General features: G+C 49.5%; 1 protein-coding gene across 4 annotated transcripts in view; it reads left to right on the plus strand.

The window, feature by feature from the left end:
• CCDC30 (coiled-coil domain containing 30) overlaps positions 1 to 19,344 on the plus strand; it is a 137,303-nt gene that overhangs the window by 112,604 nt on the left and 5,355 nt on the right. For 2 of the 4 annotated variants that reach the window (XM_084652015.1, XM_084652017.1), the window contains exons 20-25: positions 988 to 1,153; positions 2,995 to 3,116; positions 5,886 to 6,027; positions 7,940 to 8,076; positions 8,478 to 8,592; positions 9,992 to 10,059. In XM_084652015.1, coding sequence (XP_084508141.1) covers positions 988 to 1,153; positions 2,995 to 3,116; positions 5,886 to 6,027; positions 7,940 to 8,076; positions 8,478 to 8,592; positions 9,992 to 10,059 — 750 coding nt within the window. Of the gene's footprint in view, positions 1 to 987; positions 1,154 to 2,994; positions 3,117 to 5,885; positions 6,028 to 7,939; positions 8,077 to 8,477; positions 8,593 to 9,991; positions 10,060 to 19,344 lie in introns of those variants that run through there. The other 2 variants (XM_084652016.1, XR_014714481.1) reach the window with 2 other exon arrangements.

Here is a 19,344-nt window from a genome sequence, read left to right on the forward strand (position 1 = left end):
TCTACATTTGCAAGTTGCACTTTCACAATAAAGAGATTGCACTATGTACTTGTATGAGGTTAATTGAAAAATACTCTTTCTGTTATCATTTTTACAGTGCGAACATTTGTAATAAAAATAATAATATAAAGTGAGCACTGTGCACTTTGTATTCTATGTTGTAATTGAAATCAATATATTTGAAAATGTAGAAAAACATCCAAAAATATTTAATAAATTTCCATTGGTATCCTATTATTGTTTAACAGTGTGATTAAAGCTGTGATTAATCACAATTAATATGTTTAATCGAGATTAATTTTTTTAATTAATCGCATGAGTTAACTGCTATTAATTGACAGCCCCTACTTAAGAGTATAATTTTCAGGATAGATACATAAATTCTTAAATATTATCCATCCATACATTTCACACTGGTTATGATGACCAATGGGCTACTGGCTCTCGATAGAGATCTCACATGCCACCCTTCAATGAACTGTTATGCAGATATCAGACCCAGGGGATCCCTGTAAAACCCTATGACCCCCTCTGCCAGTTGGCATCAATGGGTCCCTAGGTCACAGTATTCTTAGCTCATTATGATTTCATTGTCTTTCTGATTCACAGTTCTAATGACTAATGATCTTCAGAGGGGGCTTTGCATTTGTAACTGGGCTTGTCTACACCCAAAAATTGTATCTCTTTAACTATACCAGTGTAGTTTAAAGGGTACAGCTCCCCCAGTGTGGATGCAGTTATACCAGAATAAAGGTGCTTATACCAGTAAAGCTTATTCCCATGTGGAAAGGACAATAAACTATGCTGGTATAAGGCGCCTTTATACCAATATAACTGGGTTCCAACTAGGGATTGTATTGGTATAACTACTTATTCTGATACAAAATCTCTGTGTGAACCAGGCCCAGAGTAACTCTGAAACCCTGTCAACTTGACTTCTTATCAGCGGTTGTCCATTGTTGCCTCATTGCCATGACATGCTTTTAGGAAGCTCCTGGATCAGCATGCAGAGGAGCTGCAGCAACAGCTCAGACACTCACACGAGACTGAGACTTTGCTGGCCAAGACTCATGCTGAGCTGCAGGTCAGGTTTCAGCAGCAGGAGGCACAACTGCATATATTAGAGGATGAAAAAAAAACAGCATCAAATGAGGTAAGTTAGACATTGCTGCTCTGGGGTTGGCTGCTTGGGAAGGGGACAGGTTGGTGGCATAAATGATGCTGCTGTTCTAATAACTAACTTCAATACAGAGCATCAAGGTAAGAGTCAGTACTTTCCTATCAGCTGATAATGCTGCTGTGGAGAATGTGGAAATGTATGTTACATTGTTATGAAAGATATCATAGAATCATAGAATATCAGGGTTGGAAGGGACCCCAGAAGGTCATCTAGTCCAACCCCCTGCTCAAAGCAGGACCAATTCCCAGTTAAATCATCCCAGCCAGGGCTTTGTCAAGCCTGACCTTAAAAACCTCTAAGGAAGGAGATTCTACCACCTCCCTAGGTAACGCATTCCAGTGTTTCACCACCCACTTAGTGAAAAAGTTTTTCCTAATATCCAATCTAAACCTTCCCCACTGTAACTTGACTATGTGTGACTCCGTATCCCCACTCAATTTGTATTGCTACCCACTGGGTGTGAAGCAGTTAATTTCAAGCGAATAAGGGATGGGGATGTTGGTGTCATGTGGGCTTGCCTGGGTTGGTATGAATGAACTATCAAGAACTGTCCCCTTATGGATGAACTTGCCTTGGGAGATACAATGGAGGACCAAAGACTGGACATTAACTTTTAATGGCTGGGAGCTGTAGGAAGCAGGACGTGTGAACACAGCACGGCTGCAACTAGGAACAAGGGACTTGGGAGGAGCAGACTGGGATAGAAGATTGCAGCTACCCAGGGTACAGGGGAAACAAGCAGAGAGAGATGAAATCCAGGAGGCTGTGGACAGCAGGGGCAGGTAATTCTGCCAGCAAGGGCTCTCAGTTAAGTTTTGCTTTTCCACACTAACCTAAGGACCCTTTAGTACCGTGTTCTAGTGGTATTCTAGTTGACTGGTAAATGTTGGTTTGTTCTGAATAGGTTGTCCTGCTTTCCTATAAATCCCTGCTGGTTGTCTTGCTCCCCAGTGAAGTCTCTACCAGGGGCCAATGCTCATTTGGACCCACTGAAGAGCCACAGTGAGAACAGAGGTGCTGGAGCCAGACGGCTCAGTCTTGGAGCAGTGGAGTTGCAGGGCCCATGCCCAGAAATTGACAACACAGGGTCAAATCCTGAGAGGTTCTGAGCTCCTGCAGCTCCCACTGATTTCAACAGGGATTCCAAGTGTTCAGGATCTCTTAGGGGTCTGGATTAGAATATGGGTGATGTGAAAACAGAGGGAGCTCTCTGTGCTCCACTCCACAACACCATCTCACCCATCTGGTTAAGGCCTGGTCTACACTTAAAAATTAGCTCCACTTAGCTGTGAAAAAGTCATGCCCTGAGCACTGTAGTGAGAATGGCCTAACCCCTGGTGTAGACATGGCTAGGCAAATGGAAGAGTGCTTCCATTAACCTAGCTACTGCCTCCTGGAGAGCTCCATGGGAGGGTTAGGTGGGGGCAGGATGATGGAACAGGAGAAGGCAGCCCCTTTGCTTTCAGAGCATGGGGGCTTTTGCACAGCAATCCGGGTAGGAGACAATACACCTGGGAGCTGTGTCCCTTCTCTCTGTGTCCCCGCCAGGAGCAACAGGGAGAGCCACATTCTTCCAACTTAGCTAGGAAGAGGCAGACTCCTCCTGTGGCCGTAGCGAGGGCAGTTTCATTGGAGTGGCAAGAGCAGGATAGACTAGATCTGATTGTTCCATTGTCTGGTTACTGGGGCAAAAACGAGGCTTTATGACAAAGAAGCTGTTGAGGCCAGAGCCAGGAGCACAAGGATTGAAAGAACGTTTTCCGTCCCTGCATTTTTTTTAAAGATAAATTCTAAAACATGCATCTGTTTTTCAGCATCTCCATTGTCAAAAAACCAGTCAGAACCTTTCAGAGCAGCTATCGCTGTTGCAGCAGGAGAAGGAAACCCTCCACGAGGAATATCATCATCTCCTGAAGCAGCTCGACATCTACGTCAGGTAGTTACCAAAGCAGCAGGGCCACGGAGGAATGAGGTTGCACCGCAGCTGCACTGTGTGACAGTGGAGTGGCTTATAGCGTAAACTTTGGTCTCTCGTGTAAAATACAGTCAGCACTAAGAGATCTGCTTTCAGCTGACATCTTCAGACAGAATCAGGTGGAGTAAATGTCCCACTTCTGCAGCTACTTCATTCTGTGTTCTTCCATTCAGGAGCTGAGGGTGGTGCAGGTGACAGGCACCACGTAGTCAGGTGGGGTCTCAGCAGGCGCACACATCACTGGTGCTGCAGGACCTTCACTGGCTGTAGAGCTCTTTAGACATTTTTCATCTAAACCAGAGGTGGGCAAACTACAGCCCGCGGGCCACATCCAGCCCGCGGGACCCTCCTGCCCTGCCCCTGAGCTCCTGGTCTGGGAGGCTGTCCCCCAGCCCCTCCCCTGCTGTGCCCCCTCCCCCGCAGCCTCAGCTCACTGTGCCACCGGTGCAATCTGCCCAGCCTGACCCGGTGCTCTGTGCTGCGCAGTGGTGCGACTGGCTCCAGCCGGGCAGCACGGCTGCCTGTCCTGATGCTCTGGGCGGTGCGTCTGCAGTGCTGCCAGCCACCGGTGCTCCAGGCAGCGCGGTAAGGGGGCAGGGAGCAGGGAGGGTTGGCTAGAGGGCAGGGGAGTTTGGGGTGGTGGTCAGGGGGCAGGGGTGTGGATAGGGGGCGGGGCAGTCAGAGGGCAGGGATCGGGGGGGTTGAATGGGGGTAGGGGTCCCAGGGGGGCAGTCAGGAAAGAGAGTGGGGGTTGGATGGGGCGGCGGGGGGCAGTCAGGGGCAGGGGTTCCCAGGGCAGTCAGGGAGAAGGGGTGGTTGGATGGGGCAAGGGTCCCGGGGGACAGGGGACCGTCAGGAATGAGAGGAGGGGTTGGATGGTGTGGCGGGGGGCAGTCAGGGGCAGGAGGTCCGGGGGGCCATCAGGGGACAGGGCGGGATGGATGGGGCAGGGGTCCTGGGGTGGGCCGTCAGGGAACAGGGGAGTCAGATAGGGGGCGGGGGCCGGGCCAAGCCTGGTTCTTTGGGGAGGCACAGCCTCCCTTAACTGGCCCTCCATACAATTTCGGAAACCCGATGTGCCCCTCAGGCCAAAAAGTTTGCCCCCGCCCCCGATCTAAACGTTTTTTGACGGAAAAGGCCTTTACAATCAGATTTGAATCAGACTCACAAAACATTCCAGTTTCAAACAAGTTCACAATATTGGAGATATTTGATTTTGGTTGAAATTTTTTGATTTTTTTGAAAAACTTTTTGAAACAAAAATTTTGAATTGTTTCCAAAATGTCGGGGGTTTTTCGGCGGGAACAAATGCACTTCTGTCATGTTTTTACTCCTTCCCCTGTTTCTTCCTGAGCATCTGCAATTGTCTGCCTGATGGTTTCCAGGTGGAGTTGAACGTACTAGTTTTGACCTATACAGCCTACACTACACTGGCTTGTGTCCTGCTTTCCTGAGAGATGCCTCTCTGGGCCACCCTGCCACGGCTGTTCTCAGCAGAGACCCCGCTGGCATTAAAGAGAGAGAGTTACCAGTACGCCGTTCTCCAAGAGGCAATCTGCTTTGCCTCATTACATCCAAAATGGCCTAATTCCCCTGCAAAAGCCCATCTACTTGACAGGGCATTTGGGGAAGTGTGGGATGGGGGATGTTCTGCTGATTTGATTTCTTGGCTGTCAGCTGATTTACTGTATTGTGTTGTGATGTTGGGTGGTTATTTTCCAGCAGCTGGTTGTCAGGGCACTTACAGTCTGTATGTGGGCATGTTTCTGGAGTTCAGTCTGCACCAATAAGTGAATAAATTGATGAAGATTTTAAGCAGCAAGGAAGGAGAAGCTCTGACTGATTATCCTGGGAATGGAGGGGTGAATGCAGAGCGCAGAGTTCACTGCCGCATTACCCCAGTGTTCTGCCAGTGTCACTCCACAGGTTTCAGGGATTGTAAGTAAGACCAAGGTCGCATAAGGAGGAACTGAGCCTGGCATCTTCAGAACCAAAGCTGGGAAAGGGGAGATCGAAGTGGTTGAAGGTTCATTCCAGGTTTATTAAAACTAGACAGGGTGGGATTTCTGTTTCTCCTAGTCTCCTGGGGAAGGATTGGATAGGACCCTTCTAGGAGCCAACTTGTGGAAAGCGTGGGCCCTGCTTCAGAAACTGGTTTCTGATTGGTTGAAGTAGTAGCTTATTTAAAAACAAACAAAAACCAAGATGGGCAGACCCAGACGTTAGGTAGAGAGACAAGGGCCTTGTTACTGTGGTTTGTGATTTTGGATTCGTGGTCAATAGGAAGATGAAAAGTTTGTGGGCTCATCTCTCAACAATCATGCACCCCACCTTAGGGTGCGGTTCCCGAGGCCAGCAGGCTTCTGTCTGTGCTAACAGAGATCATAGGGCTCTGAACTGGGCCCAGAGGTTGGTACCGTTTCTGGGGCACATTCAAAGGCTGGCTTTTTTTACCAGAATGGGGGAACTTGGAACCATTTCAGAGAAACGACAGTATCAGTCAGTTAGGCTGGTCACTCAGTATTTGGACTGGCTACATTGACCCCACAGCAGATCCACTGGCTGTATTGTTCTGCCTGGGTACTATTCTTCTTCCTCTCACCCCTCCCAGGATTGTACAGATTCCATGTGGCAATCTGAGCAAGTGCTAGGCATCTAGTGTATTGTTCTTCGTGTAAAAAAGCAGTCAAGCATTTTAATAGGCTGCTATTTACACATCTACCTTCTCAGGAAACACAATGAGCGGCAACTCCGCCATAAAGCCAAGCTCCGCAGAGCCAAGGAGACATTTGTTCATGAAGTGAAGCAAAGAGATGTGAGGATTAAACAGCTTGAAAGTGAAATTGTGCTGTCCAGGAGCCAGACGGGAAAGGTGAGGAAGCAGATGACAGAGATTTCCACTGTGGGGCCGCTGCTCCAGGAGGGTCCCAAAACGGAAGCTGCCCTAGCAGGGTCACTGGCATGCATGCCTTAGGAACTTTGCATGGCCCAACTGTTCGGATGGAGGCTTAGCTCATGTCAGGCATTGTGCTCATGTGCGGTTCAGGAATCTGGGAGCCAGCATGGGCAGCTAAGAGGTCAGCAGAGCCCATACCATATAAACCTCTGTGAATAACTTGCCCCCCCAAACTAGACATAGGCTCCAGTCCTCACCGAGGCAAACAGGTTCACACAAAGGGATTGTCTAGACCAAGCTTGTTCGGCGTTATGATGAGCCCACAAAAGGACAGTGTTTGGGAAGCGAAGTCACCTCGTGTTTGAACCACCCAGCCCAGTGCTTAACTTGTAATGAAATAGGTGCCAGGGTTCAAGCAATTTCTTTACATCCATAACCGACATGGCAGGCCCAGAGGTGCCGGGACTATGACCTGCCAAGCCGAGAGGTGCCAGGGGCACAAATTAAGCCCTGCTCCTGCCTTCCAAGCTTTTTGCTGCTGCATTTGCCTCAAACTTTCCAGAAAAGCGCTACGCAGGCATACAATCCAACACGAAACGTCAGACAGATCGGTTCAGTGTGGATAAAGTCGGGGAGGTGAAAATCAGGCTAATCAAGCTATGCTTGTGTAAGCCTGAGCAATGGAGAGAGACAAGCATATCTCAGTGCTTAGGAGACAGAGGCTTCCTGGGTACCATAGATCAGTGGTTCCCTGTCTGGTTTTGGAGGAGCCCCAGTCAGTGGCTTGGCAGGTTGGTGACCCCTACCGTATCATGCCATACCCTAATACAGTTGTCATCATCTTGCTTTCTTTCCACCGTTTTTCTCCATCTTTTCTGTCTCTATTCTCCTTTTATTCTTTTTTTGTGCTTTAGAATTCTTCCCCATTGCCCATTTCCCCAGCAGGCCAAGTGCGGCTTGAGAGGGCTCAGGGCTCATTTGGGCAGGGCTGCATGCACTCTTTCAGTTGAGTATAGTGCCGCAAGAGCAGAGCATCAGCCAAAGCTTGCAGCCCCATGCACAGCTGAGCACATGAGGGGCTGCTGAAGTAGTAGGGGTGAGTGATGTCTAAGGATTGTTTTAGTGAGGTGGGACAGATGTAGGCTGAGCAGCTTTCTCTTCCCACTCCTACCTGCTCCTCTGGGGTGCCTCTTGTGCCTTCAGTTAGCCTGAGGTGCCCACCTTAGGAAACATACCTCAGATGAGGTTCCATTTACAAATTCTCTTAACATACAGGTCACCCTAGTTTCTGGTGTTCCTGTCTCCACTGAGCACATTGCAGTTGCACCAGGAACAGATTTGGCCTGTCGCATTAACTGATGTATTTTGTGTATTAGAAATCCTTTATTTTAAGGAAATGCAATTCCCTATTATTTAACAAACCCAAACTGCCCATGTGCAGAGAACCCTTCTCTTGCGGTGGGCCTACCAGAGAAGGGCAGTGGTGATTTTACTGTGACTGGTGCTGCCCAGTAACTCACTGTTGCCTGGCCACAGTAGAAGTTCCTGGAATACCCAGTATTACTTACTGAGACTGAGGTTTTCTGAATTAATTTGCCCTTTTCTGCAAAAACACAGGTGCCTTGGGGAGAACTCTATGACTGGGACATGTGTGGGATTGTCTCACGTCTGCTTCTGATGGTGTCAAACATTCTTTCCACCTGTCAATCTGAAATGCCATTGGACAGGTGCAACTACACAGCCCTTTCCAGGCCACATAACATCAAAGACAATACATATTTTATAATCAGACCCTGGATGGTGACCTCCTTTACACAGCACTTTGAGATCTGTGGATGAAAAGTGCTATATCAAAGCTTATTGTTTCATCCTGTTTTCTTAACCACAGGAACATGCATTGATCAGACAGATCACCACGGAGAATGAGAATTTGCTCCAAGAGAAAAGAGAACTCTTACAGCAGCTTAATGAACAGGAAGAAATTGGACGGAACAACAAATGGATCATTTCCACAATCCAGAACAGGTAGCCATTAATGCTGTTACAGAGAGCGCTCCTGGGCCAGAGTTCAAAGTTAGCCCTTTTCTCCCATTCTGTGCAGCGTCACTCCAATGAAATCCTCGTTCTGTGCATGGATACAACTAGGGTAGCGCAGTGATGAGGCAGGCAGCTGCTCTTCATGCCTAAAGGATGTACTCAGGCCACTACACGGGAATAGCTGCTTTGAAATGGCCCTGCCTCTGCTGCTGCATGGAACGTGACTCGGTGTAAAACTGCAGGGGCAATATGTTCGAAGGGTTTAAAGGGTTGTTTGAGTTTCTCAGCAGAGAGATTGAGAGGAAATGCCCCTTTGAAAACAGAAAATGGTTAGGGTGAAGATTCATGTGCAGAAAATAAACTGTGCCCTTTCTGTGTGACCTTCTCAGAGTGCAGTTCCTGGATGAAGAAAACAAGCGACTCCAGGAAAGCACCCTGCAGCTTTCTGGTCAGGTTGGCATTCTGGAGCGCACTCTGAGGAACATCCACACCCACAACTTAGAGGTGAGATGTGCTGCTTTTCTCCAAAAATGGGCACATCTGAGGAATTGCTCCCTAGTTCCTACCAATGTACCTCAGCTTTAACCTGGAAGAACCTCTTCTAGACTCCACAGGAATTTTTGGTACATATGTCCGTACAGGACCAGACTTTCAAAAGTGAGTAGTACCCACTGCCAGAAGGGGAGGTGTATTGTTAGTGGCCCAGTTCCCTAGGCATTGGACTGAGTCCCACAAACTCATTTCATAAATGACACCCTCCAGAGATTGGCTGGTAATGTCACTCTTGATTAGCTGAATTGGAGCCAGTGGTCTAGATGTGCAAGGCTTTGTGGTTCATTTCCAGTCTGCTGACACAGCCAGTGCCCATGTCTGTTGTGTTATTAGGCCACCTGTCATCGTGACAAAGGTATCACTTTTTCTTACCTTTGTTCTTTTTTGTTTTTCAGTCATTAAAAATATCCCAGTGACGTGTAAGGTCGGGAACCAGGAAAATTTTTTTAAAAGTGGGTAATTTTAGATATTTTACACAAATGACCCCAAAGTGTCAAACATGGGAGCCTAAATCCCTACCTCGGCATCTGAAGAGGTGTCCTGATTTGCAAAGGTGCTGAGCACTCCCATTTCCCCTTGCATGGACTCAGGACCTCTGAGAATCAAGCCATTTATTTGACTGGGATTTTCAAAGTTTAAATTAAATAGGAATTGAGTGCTTAACTCCCTTAGAGACCTTTGAAAATCACAGCCTAAGGGCCTCAATATATCTGAGCCATGTCTACACTATAGAGCCTATATCAGCATAGCCCCCTAGTGTAGATGCAGAACAGGCTGACAGAAGAGTTTTTCTGCCGACACAGCTACACCACCTCCCCAGACGGTTAGCCCGGTTGACAGAAGTTGGCACAGTAGTGCCTTCATTGGCGGTTTTGCCAGCATAGCTATGTCAGGGCGGGGTGCTCGCAGCCCTGCTGCCCAGAGTGCAGGCAGCATGGCGAGCTGAGGCTGCGGGGGAGGAGGGACAGCAGGGGAGGGACCAGAGGCTAGTCTCCCCAGCCGGAAGCTCAAGGGCCGGGCAGGACGGTCCTGCGGGCCGGATGTGGCCTGCAGGCCGTAGTTTGCCCACCTCTGGCTCATGCCCTTGCATTGAACTGTTGTTGTTAGGAAAAAACCCATCCTATAAATAACATCCCTCACACCCCACCAACACACACAAAACATATGTCCCCTTGAGGTGTTTCATCTCTTTGGACTTCTCTGTGTCTGTGATTCCTCGTGTTCTCTCTATAAATGTTATATTAAAACCTTCTTTGTCTCTCTAGTTTGTGAATGACGCACTTGCAAGCATTGATTGCCTAGAGCATCCTTCCTACCTTGGATCTGTTTATTTTTCTGGTTCTCTTTCTAGGACATCAGGAGCATTGGCTTCTCTGAATGCCAGCTGCTAAGTAAGATGTTGCCACGTCCAAGCACAAGGTATTATAAGTAAAAACATACAGGCAGTTTGTCTACTTACTAATAGTGAGACTAGTCAGTGTATGGGGAGAAGAAAGCTGTGAATTGTTGTTTTCCAAACACGTGCTCCACCCTTTCTTTTATTCAGAGATGTGTTTTAGTCATGCTGTGGGGAAAAAACAGTAATAAAACAATTATATAAAAGCACATGGTACACAGAAGTAAAACTCCAGAAATACATTTTCCAGCTCCACATGATTTATGGGTGGTAGTTTAAGTGATAACATAATCGTACAAGACTAAAGATGCACTGTCAGCTACATACACAGTGGAGTTTCAAAATCTTTATCCCTTGGCCCATGCATGCACAGCTCTTTTTAAGAGATACTATAATAGATAATAAAATAATTTGAATGAAACCAGAAGACAGCTGGTCTGTGCCATCTAAGCTCACATTTAAATCACTAAGTGTAATACTGATGGATAACATTCCTCAATTGTTATAGTTTTCTTCGCCAAGCTCAGGAGTACATGGTGCAAATTAATGTCACCGGATTCTGTTGCATCCGATGAAGTGAGCTGTAGCTCACGAAAGCTTATGCTCAAATAAATTGGTTAGTCTCTAAGGTGCCACAAGTCCTCCTTTTCTTTTTGTGAATACAGACTAACACGGCTGCTACTCTGAAACCAGTTATTTCACTGTTACTCTTGTGCCCCACAGGTGGTGCTAAAACTTAGGGTTCTTCTTCGAGTGCTTGCTCATATCAATTCCAATTAGGTGTGAGTGCGCTGTGTGCATGGCCATTGGAGAATTCTTTACCCTAGCAACATCTGGTGGGTTAGCTGTGGAGCCCCCTGGAGTGGCACCTTCATGGCGCTCGATATATACTCCAGCCGACCCAGTGCCTCCTCAGTTCCTTCTTACTGCCCATGACAGTCATTGGAACTGTGGAGTCCTGCTTCACTGCTCTCCACTCTCCCTAACATATACCTCATAGTTTAGTTAATAGTTATAGTTAGATAGTTATAGTTGTTAGTGTTAGTGGGGTTGGGGGGGGGTCCCTGATTTTTCTCTTGGGCTCATGCCCAAGGCTCCAGGATTTAAGCCCTGCGGTTCCTGCTCTAATCCCATGCCAATGGGCGACCCCCATGAAGTGTCTGGGGGAGTCTCATCAAGCAGAGAAGTGCAGGATCTGTGAAGGGTTTAGTCCCTGGACTAAGAAGGAGCGGGACTTTTGTTTAAAGCAGCTCCTCATGGAGGCGGCTCTTAGCCCTCAGCCTCCTGTGGTGCTCCAAGATCTGGCACTGAGCACCTCGGTGTGCAGCGCCCTGGCGGTAGCGGTAGGACTTGCACCGCGGTTGGACTCTGACAGAGACCTGCGGCACCGACGCTCCCCGGCACCGCAACCAACATCATCGGCCCAGCCGATGCTCCCATTCTCCTGGCCAGAAGCGGCACCGGAAGCTGGAAGAGGCTGACCCACCTCCAGCTTCCCTGGAACCACCTGCGGAGACGCATCCCGCAGGGGAGCATCTAGGGGCACAATCTACGGCTTCGGCACCATTGACTCCGGCCCCCAGGGGAGAACCGTTGAGTCCGGTGCCCCTGGCGTGGTTGAGGTCCAGTTGCCGTCCACCCCGGATACCTTTGCGGCTGCAAGGGATCTTATTGCCATGAAGGCATCGGCATCCCCTCAGCCTCATGCCAAGGCACCGGTGCCTGTACGTGCGGCACCATCCCGGGGCAAGCTGGCCCTAATCCACCCCTCAGCACCGTTGGTCAAGCCGCGGCACCAATCCCGTTCTTGGCACTTTTCCCGCTCCCGACGCCACTCACAGTCCCGGCACCACTTTCCCTTGCAGCGCCGGTTGTACCTGCAGCACCGCTCCGACTCCTGGCACCGGTCCCGGTCACGCCACCGGTCTGCCCGCCGGCTGCCATCCAGGAGCAGATCCCGGACCCGAGACTGCTCTCGACGCCGGTCATCATCTTGGCCCAGGTCCAGATCCAGGTGCCGTTCCAGATACCGGTCCAGGTCCCGGCATTGCCCCCCAGCGTTGTGACACCACTCCCAATCGCCTCATCAGCGTGCCTCGGCGCAGATCCGCTCAGCACCACCATGGCCCTCACATTCCACTTCTCATTCTTCGGGATCAGAGGCGGGGTCACATTTCTCGGAATGCCGCCATTTGGACCGTAGCCACCTGGAGTCAGGGGCTGGGCATTGGCAGGAGCAGGGTCTCGCTCAAGGGCCCACTCAATGCCTATTCTGGACGCTCTGGGTGTACCACCAGGCCCAGGGTGCTCCTTCTGGGCTTCTCGATCAGCCCCATCCGAGCCACGAGTGCCAGAGGCTACTGCCAGGGGGCATGGAGACTGTGGCAGCTTCTCTCCCCGCTTCAGGACCTCCTCCGACACCAGTTCCTGGTCCGGGCACTGAGGTCGCTGACACAGGACAGCTGGGCCCAGCTCCGCAAGAGGCCCTAGATGACCATCTTCTCCTCCGTGGCCGCCTCCTCCTCCTCCCCGACGAGGCGGTGGCAGGCACTGCAGTCTCGGGTCCCCCTCCGATAGACCTCCATGCCCACCAAGACCTCCTGCACAGGGTGGCACAGAATATGAACCTGCAGGTGGAGGAGGTGGTAGAGGTGGAGGACCCTGCGGTAGATATTCCGTCTGCCGAAGCTCCATCAAGGGTGGCCCTACCCCTTATTCGGACCACCCAAACCACCGCCAGAACACTCTGGCAAACTCCTGCATCCATTCCCCCAACCGCTAAGGGAGTGGAGCGGAAATACTTTGTCCCAGTGGCGTAGCTGGGGGGAGCGGGACAGTGGCCGCTCCCCCTCTGAGCGCAAGTGGCGCCTCGTCAATGTCTTGGTGCCTTTTAAATTTCCCCCTGCGGAGGGAGCAGGGGGAGCGACCCAGAGAAAAGGCACCACCCGCTGCGGTGCGTTTACTCCCCCGGCGGCCACCCCCACTCGCTCCGGGCGTCTTCGGCAGCACTGAAGGCCCCGCCGCCGAAGACCCGGAGCGCCGCCAGGGGAGTAAACGCGCCCCGTGGCACCCTTTTCTCTGGGTCACTCCCCCTGCTCCCTCTGCCTGGCTGTGCGGCTGCTTTGTCCCCTCGAAGGGATAGGATTATCTGTTCACACACCCACAGCCCGCTTCGCTTGGGGTGGCATCAGTGAACGAAAAAGAATGGCATGGCCAGCAGCCCCAATCAAAGGATGCTAAGCTCCTTGATTTGTTTGGGCGCAAAGTTTATTCCTCGGGGAGACTTCAGCTCAGGATCGCTAATCAGCAGGCGCTCCTGAGCCGTTACAATTTTAACTCCTGGAACTCTGTGCTGAAGTTTAAGGAGTTAGTACCTCCTGAGTCCAGAGAGGAGTTTGAGGCTTTAGTGGAAGAGGGCAAAACAGTGGCACGGACCTCGTTGGAGGCCTCGCTGGACGCTGCTGACTCCACCGCATGTACTTTGTCCTTAGGGATCGCAGTGAGGCCTATCTCCGGGCTGCAAGCCTCCGGCCTGCCACCGGAACTTCAGCAAACACTGCAGGACCTCCCCTTTGATGGAGAGGGCCTGTTTTTGGAAAAGACAGATTCAAGGCACAAAGCCTTAAGGACTCAAGGGCGATAATGAAGTCCCTGGGCATGCGCACACCTGCTACCCAGCGGAAATCCTTCAAACCCCAGCAGCCGCAACAAGGCTCCTATCCTCTTCCTTGGCCGAGGCAGGATTTCTATAGGAGGCAGGGGTGTTATGACAGAAGGAAGCCCTCCAACCACCAGTCTGGACAAGGCCAGGGCCCGTCCAAGCCCTCATCGGGCTCAAAACAGGCCTTTTGAAGAGACGCCCGAGGACGATGTATTGGACCTCGTTCAGGATCCTACCCCACCTTTCTTGAATCGTTTATCCTGTTTCCACAGTGCTTGGTCTCACATAACCACAGACCACTGGGTCCTCTGCACGGTCGAAGGGGGATACTCTCTCCAATTTTCTTCCTCCCCACCCTCCTTCCCCATCCCTCGTCAGGGACCCTTCTCATGAGCAACTCCTTATTCAGAAGGTTCAGACGCTCCTCGCCATTGGGGCGATCAAGGAGGTTCCGTGGGAGCTAAGGGGCAGGGGGTTCTACTCCCGATATTTCCTAATCCCCAAGGCAAAGGGCAGGCTTTGGCCCATTGTGGACCTGCGTGGACTCAACAAGTTCATGGTAAAGTTGAAGTTCCGCATGGTCTCCTTGGGCACCATTATACCTTCCCTGGATCCTGGAGACTGGTACGCCACCCTTGACATGAAGGATGTGTATTTCCACATAGCGATTCATCCAACAGACAGACACTCCCTCCACTTTGTGGTCAACTGTGAACGCTATCAGTTCATGGCCCTCCCCTTTGGTCTCCCCCCACCCCCTCCACCCCCCCGAGTGTTCACTAAATGTATGGCAGTCGAGGCGGCCTTCCTTGGTCGACGGCAGATGCAGGTATACCTTTACCTCGACGACTGGCTTATCCAGGGGCTCATCAGAGAACAGGTGCAGTCCTACTTCCGCTTGGTCCCAGACACGTTTAGTCGGTTACGCCTCCTTCTCAAAGTGGCAACCCAATCGGGGCGGTTCTGTACTCCATGCAAACATGAGCCGGCAGTTGGAAGCTGTGAGCTTCTAAACAGGGTTTGAAATCTAGAAGCCTCTGTTCATTGGCTGAGCCTTAGTCAGGGGGCGGGGCTATCAAGGAGGCCAGGGCTTTATAAAGCAGTGAGCAAGCGACCAGGGAGCTTTGCAAACAGGGGCCACTAACGGAGTTTCGAGAGGGAGTTGGGAAGGGTGCAAGGTACATTTGCCATTCTTTAAAACCTTTAAACTATAATCAAAACTTCTTGATTTAAACAAAAACCCTATCATTAACCTAGGTAACGGTAGGAGAAAATGCAGGCAGAAGCCCAGCAGCCGAGTGGGGGATATCCTGTTTATTGCGCTCAGTGTAGCATGTATGATTACCTGCCCTGTGGGCGGGTGGCGTATGTGTGCATTCGGTGCAAGGAGCTCCTGGCCCTCAGAGACTGTGTACGGGCTTTGGAGGCCAGGGTGGCAGAACTGGAGGAGCTAAGGGAGGCAGAGAGGTGTGTTGATGAGGCTTTCCAGGACACTGTAGATTTGTCCCACCTCTGGTCAGACAGCCCCTGCGCTGTTAAGGAGGATGAAAGGCCCAGAGGAGAGCAGTGTGACGGGGTTGGGACTCACCACCATAGCGCCTCTTGTTGGTAACTCTGGGAATTAGCTCAGTCCATGTGGAGCACCCTCCGCTAGTGGTGTCCCGTCCATCTCTCGCCCTCTGTTGGCGTCTGGACCCGCGTTGCTCCCTTCTCGCGGCGTCCTCTTCAGGACACTGCCCTCCGGCAGTGCCCCCTAGTCCACCTTCACCCCCTTCCAGGGGGGGTTAACAGCAGTCTTTCTGCTTCGCCCCAGCCACAGTGGCCAACCACACCCACAAAGTCTAACCCCCTTCTGTCAGGGGTCGGGTGCAGTCCGCTATGGCCACTTCTAACGGCCGGGTGTAATACAAGGGGGAAGGGGGGGGACCCAGGCCCACCCCCTACTCTGGGTCCCGGCCCAGGGACCCTCTGGCAGCAGCCTCCCTGCCCTCCTTCGCTTCCCTTTGGCCCCTTTGCACCTTGTGGGTCCTTCTATCAGGGCCTGCAGCCTGGCAGGTACCAGGCTGGAGTTCCCTTCTGCTCCCTCGAGCCTCCCCAGCACTGCGGTGTCCCAGGTGCTGGTCTCCTCGCTCAGGAGACAGACCTTCCCCTTTGAAGGTCTGGGAGAGACTGACTGCGTCTTGCCTGGGCAGCCTTTATATAGGGCCTAGCCTGGCCCTGATTGACTGCCTCCTGCTCAGCCCTGATTGGCTCTCTAACAGGCCCTCCCTGATTGGCTGCCGCGGTGCGCAGCCGGTCTAGCCTGCTGTAGCCCAATCTGGCATGGGAATGCGGCCGCCGCCCCATTACAAGCAGTCAACCGAAACAGAGAGAAACTTTCCCATAGTTGGGACCCTCCTTCCAGATGATGCTGGGGTATCCTCTCGCACTGAGGTTACCTCTCCGGGCGAGGGAACTCCAGTCATTAGGAAAAGGCAGGTGTTAGTAATGGGAGAGTCGATCATTAGAAACATAGATAGCTGGGTTTGTGATGACAGGGAGAACCGTATGGTGACTTGCCTGCCTGGTGTGAAGGTTGCGGATCTCTCGAGGCATCTAGATAGACTTATGTGTAATGCTGGGGAGGAGCCAGGGGTCGTGGTACATGTAGGTACCAATGACATAGGGAAGGGTAGGAGAGACGTCCTGGAGGTCAAATTTAGGCTGCTAGGAAAGAGACTGAAATCCAGGACCTCCATGGTGGCATTCTCAGAAATGCTTCCAGTTCCAGGCGCAGGGCCAGGTGGGCAGGCAGAGCTTCAGAGTCTCAATGCGTGGATGAGACGATGGTGTAGCGAGGAGGGGTTTAGATTTGTTAGGAACTGAGGAAATTTTGGGGTTAGGGGCAGCCTATACAGGAAGGATCCAGGCTGCTGGCACTAAACATTAAAAAGGTTGCAGAGCAGTTTTTAAACTAAGAGATGAGGAAAGCCGATCGCTGCAGAGGCACACCTGGATCGGACAGAGACTTCTCTTAGAGGAGAGTCTAGTGATAGAGATTCTCCAGGTTTTAGTCAGGAAGAGAGGAGGAAAGAGGACAAAATATGGGCCAGATCAGACGAGAAACATTCACATGAAGAATCTGACACATCAGAAAAGGGCAGACAAATAAACCGTGACAAGTTTTTAAAGTGCTTGTACACAAATGCTAGAAGTCTAAATAATAAGATGGGTGAACTAGAGTGCCTCGTGTTAAAGGAGGATATTGACATAATAGGCATCACAGAAACCTGGTGGAGTGAGGACAATCAATGGGGCACAATCATTCCAGGGAACAAAATATATTGGAAGGACAGAACAGGTCGTACGTGGGGGGCGAGGAGTGGCACTATAGGTGAAAGAAAATGTAGAATCAAAAGAAATAAAAATCTTAAATGAATCCACATGTTCCACAGAATCTCTATGGATCGTAATTCCATGCTCTAATAAGAATGTAACAGTAGGGATCTATTATCGACTACCTGCCCAGGACAGTGATAGTGACGATGAAATGCTAAGGGAGCAGCTGGTACAGGAATCCACAAGGGGAGAGGCAACTCTCGATCTAGTCCAAAGTAGAGCGCAGGATCTGGTCCAAGAGGTAACTATAACAGGACCGCTTGGAAATAGTGACCATAATATAATAACATTTAACATTCCTGTGGTGGGAAGAACACCTCAACAGCCCAACACTATGGTATTTAATTTCAGAAAGGGGAACTATGCAAAAATGAGGAGCTTAGTTAAACAGAAATTAAAAGGTACAGTGACTAGAGTGAAATCCCTGCAAGCTGCATGGACACTTTTCAAAGACACCATAATAGAGGCCCAACTTAAATGTATACCCCAAATTAAAAAACACAGTAAAAGAACTAAAAAAGAGCCACCGTGGCTTAACAACCATGTAAAAGAAGCAGTGAGAGATAAAAAGTAATCTTTTAAAAAGTGGAAGTCAAATCCTAGTGAGGTAAATAGAAAGGAGCAAAAACACTGCCAAATAAAAGGTAAAAATGTAATAAGAAAAGCCAAAAAGGAGTTTGAAGAACAACTAGCCAAAAACTCAAAAGGTAATAACAAAATGTTTTTTAAGTATATCAGAAGCAGGAAGCCTGCTAAACAACCAGTGAGGCCCCTGGACGATCGCGATACAAAAGGAGCACCTAAAGACGAAAAAGTCATTGCAGAGAAACTAAATTAATTCTTTGCTTCAGTCTTCACAGCTGAAGATGTTAGGGAGATTCCCAAACCTGAGCCGTCTTTTGTAGGTGACAAATCTGAGGAATTGTCACAGATCGAAGTGTCACCAGAGGAGGTTTTGGAATTAATTGAGAAACTTAACAGTAGCAAGTCACCAGGACCAGATGGCATTCACCCAAGAGTTCTGAAAGAACTCAGATGTGAAAATGAGGAACAATTAATGATGGTTTGTAACCTGTCCTTTAAATCAGCTTCTGTACCCAATGCCTGGAAGATAGCTAATGTAACATTTAAGAAGGGCTCTAGGGGTGATCCTAGCAATTACAGACCAGTAAGTCTAACGTCAGTACCGGGCAAATTAGTTGAAACAATAGTAAAGAATAAAATTGTCAGACACATAGAAGAACATAAATTGTTGTGCAAAAGTCAACATGGTTTCTGTAAAGGGAGATCATGTCTTACTAATCGATTAGAGTTCTTTGAGGGGGTCAATAAACATGTGGACGAGGGGGATCCAGTGGACATAGTGTACTTAGATTTCCAGAAAGCCTTTGACAAGGTCCCTCACCAAAGGCTCTTACGTGAATTAAGTTGTCATAGGATAAGAGGGAAGATCCTTTCATGGCTTGACAACTGGTTAAAAGACAGGGAACAAAGGGTAGGAATAAATGGTAAATTTTCAGAATGGAGAGGGGTAACTAGTGGTGTTCCCCAAGGGTCAGTCCTAGGACCAATCCTATTCAACCTATTCATAAATGATCTGGAGAAAGGGGTAAACAGTGAGGTGGCATTTGCAGTTGATACTAAACTGCTCAAGATAGTTAAGACCAAAGCAGACTGTGAAAAACTTCAAAAAGATATCTCAAAACTAGGTGATTGGGCGACAAAAAGGCAAATGAAATTTAATGTTGATAAATGTAAAGTAATGCACATTGGAAAAAATAACCCCAATTATACATACAATATGATGGGGGCTAATTTAGCTTCAACTAATCAGGAGAAAGTTCTTGGATTCATCGTAGATAGTTCTCTGAAGACATCCACGCAGTGTGCAGCAGCAGTCAAAAAAGCAAACGGGATGTTAGGAATCTTTAAAAAAGGGATAGAGAATAAGACAGAGAATATCTTATTGCCCTTATATAAATCCATGGTATGCCCACATCTTGAATAGTGCATACAGATGTGGTCCCCTCATCTCAAAAAAGATATACTGGCATTAGAAAAGGTTCAGAAAAGGGCAACTAAAATGATTAGGGGTTTGGAACAGGTCCCATATGAGGAGAGATTAAAGAGGCTAGGACTTTTCAGCTTGGAAAAGAGGAGACTAAGGGGGGATATGATAGAGGTATATAAAATCATGAGTGGTGTGGAGAAAGGGAATAAGGAAAAGTTATTTATGTGTTCCCATAATTTAAGAAGTAGGAGCCATAAA

The sequence above is a fragment of the Lepidochelys olivacea genome (genome assembly GCF_965140295.1).
Source record: "Lepidochelys olivacea isolate rLepOli2 genome assembly, chromosome: 18".
Classification (NCBI taxonomy): Eukaryota; Metazoa; Chordata; order Testudines; family Cheloniidae; genus Lepidochelys; species Lepidochelys olivacea.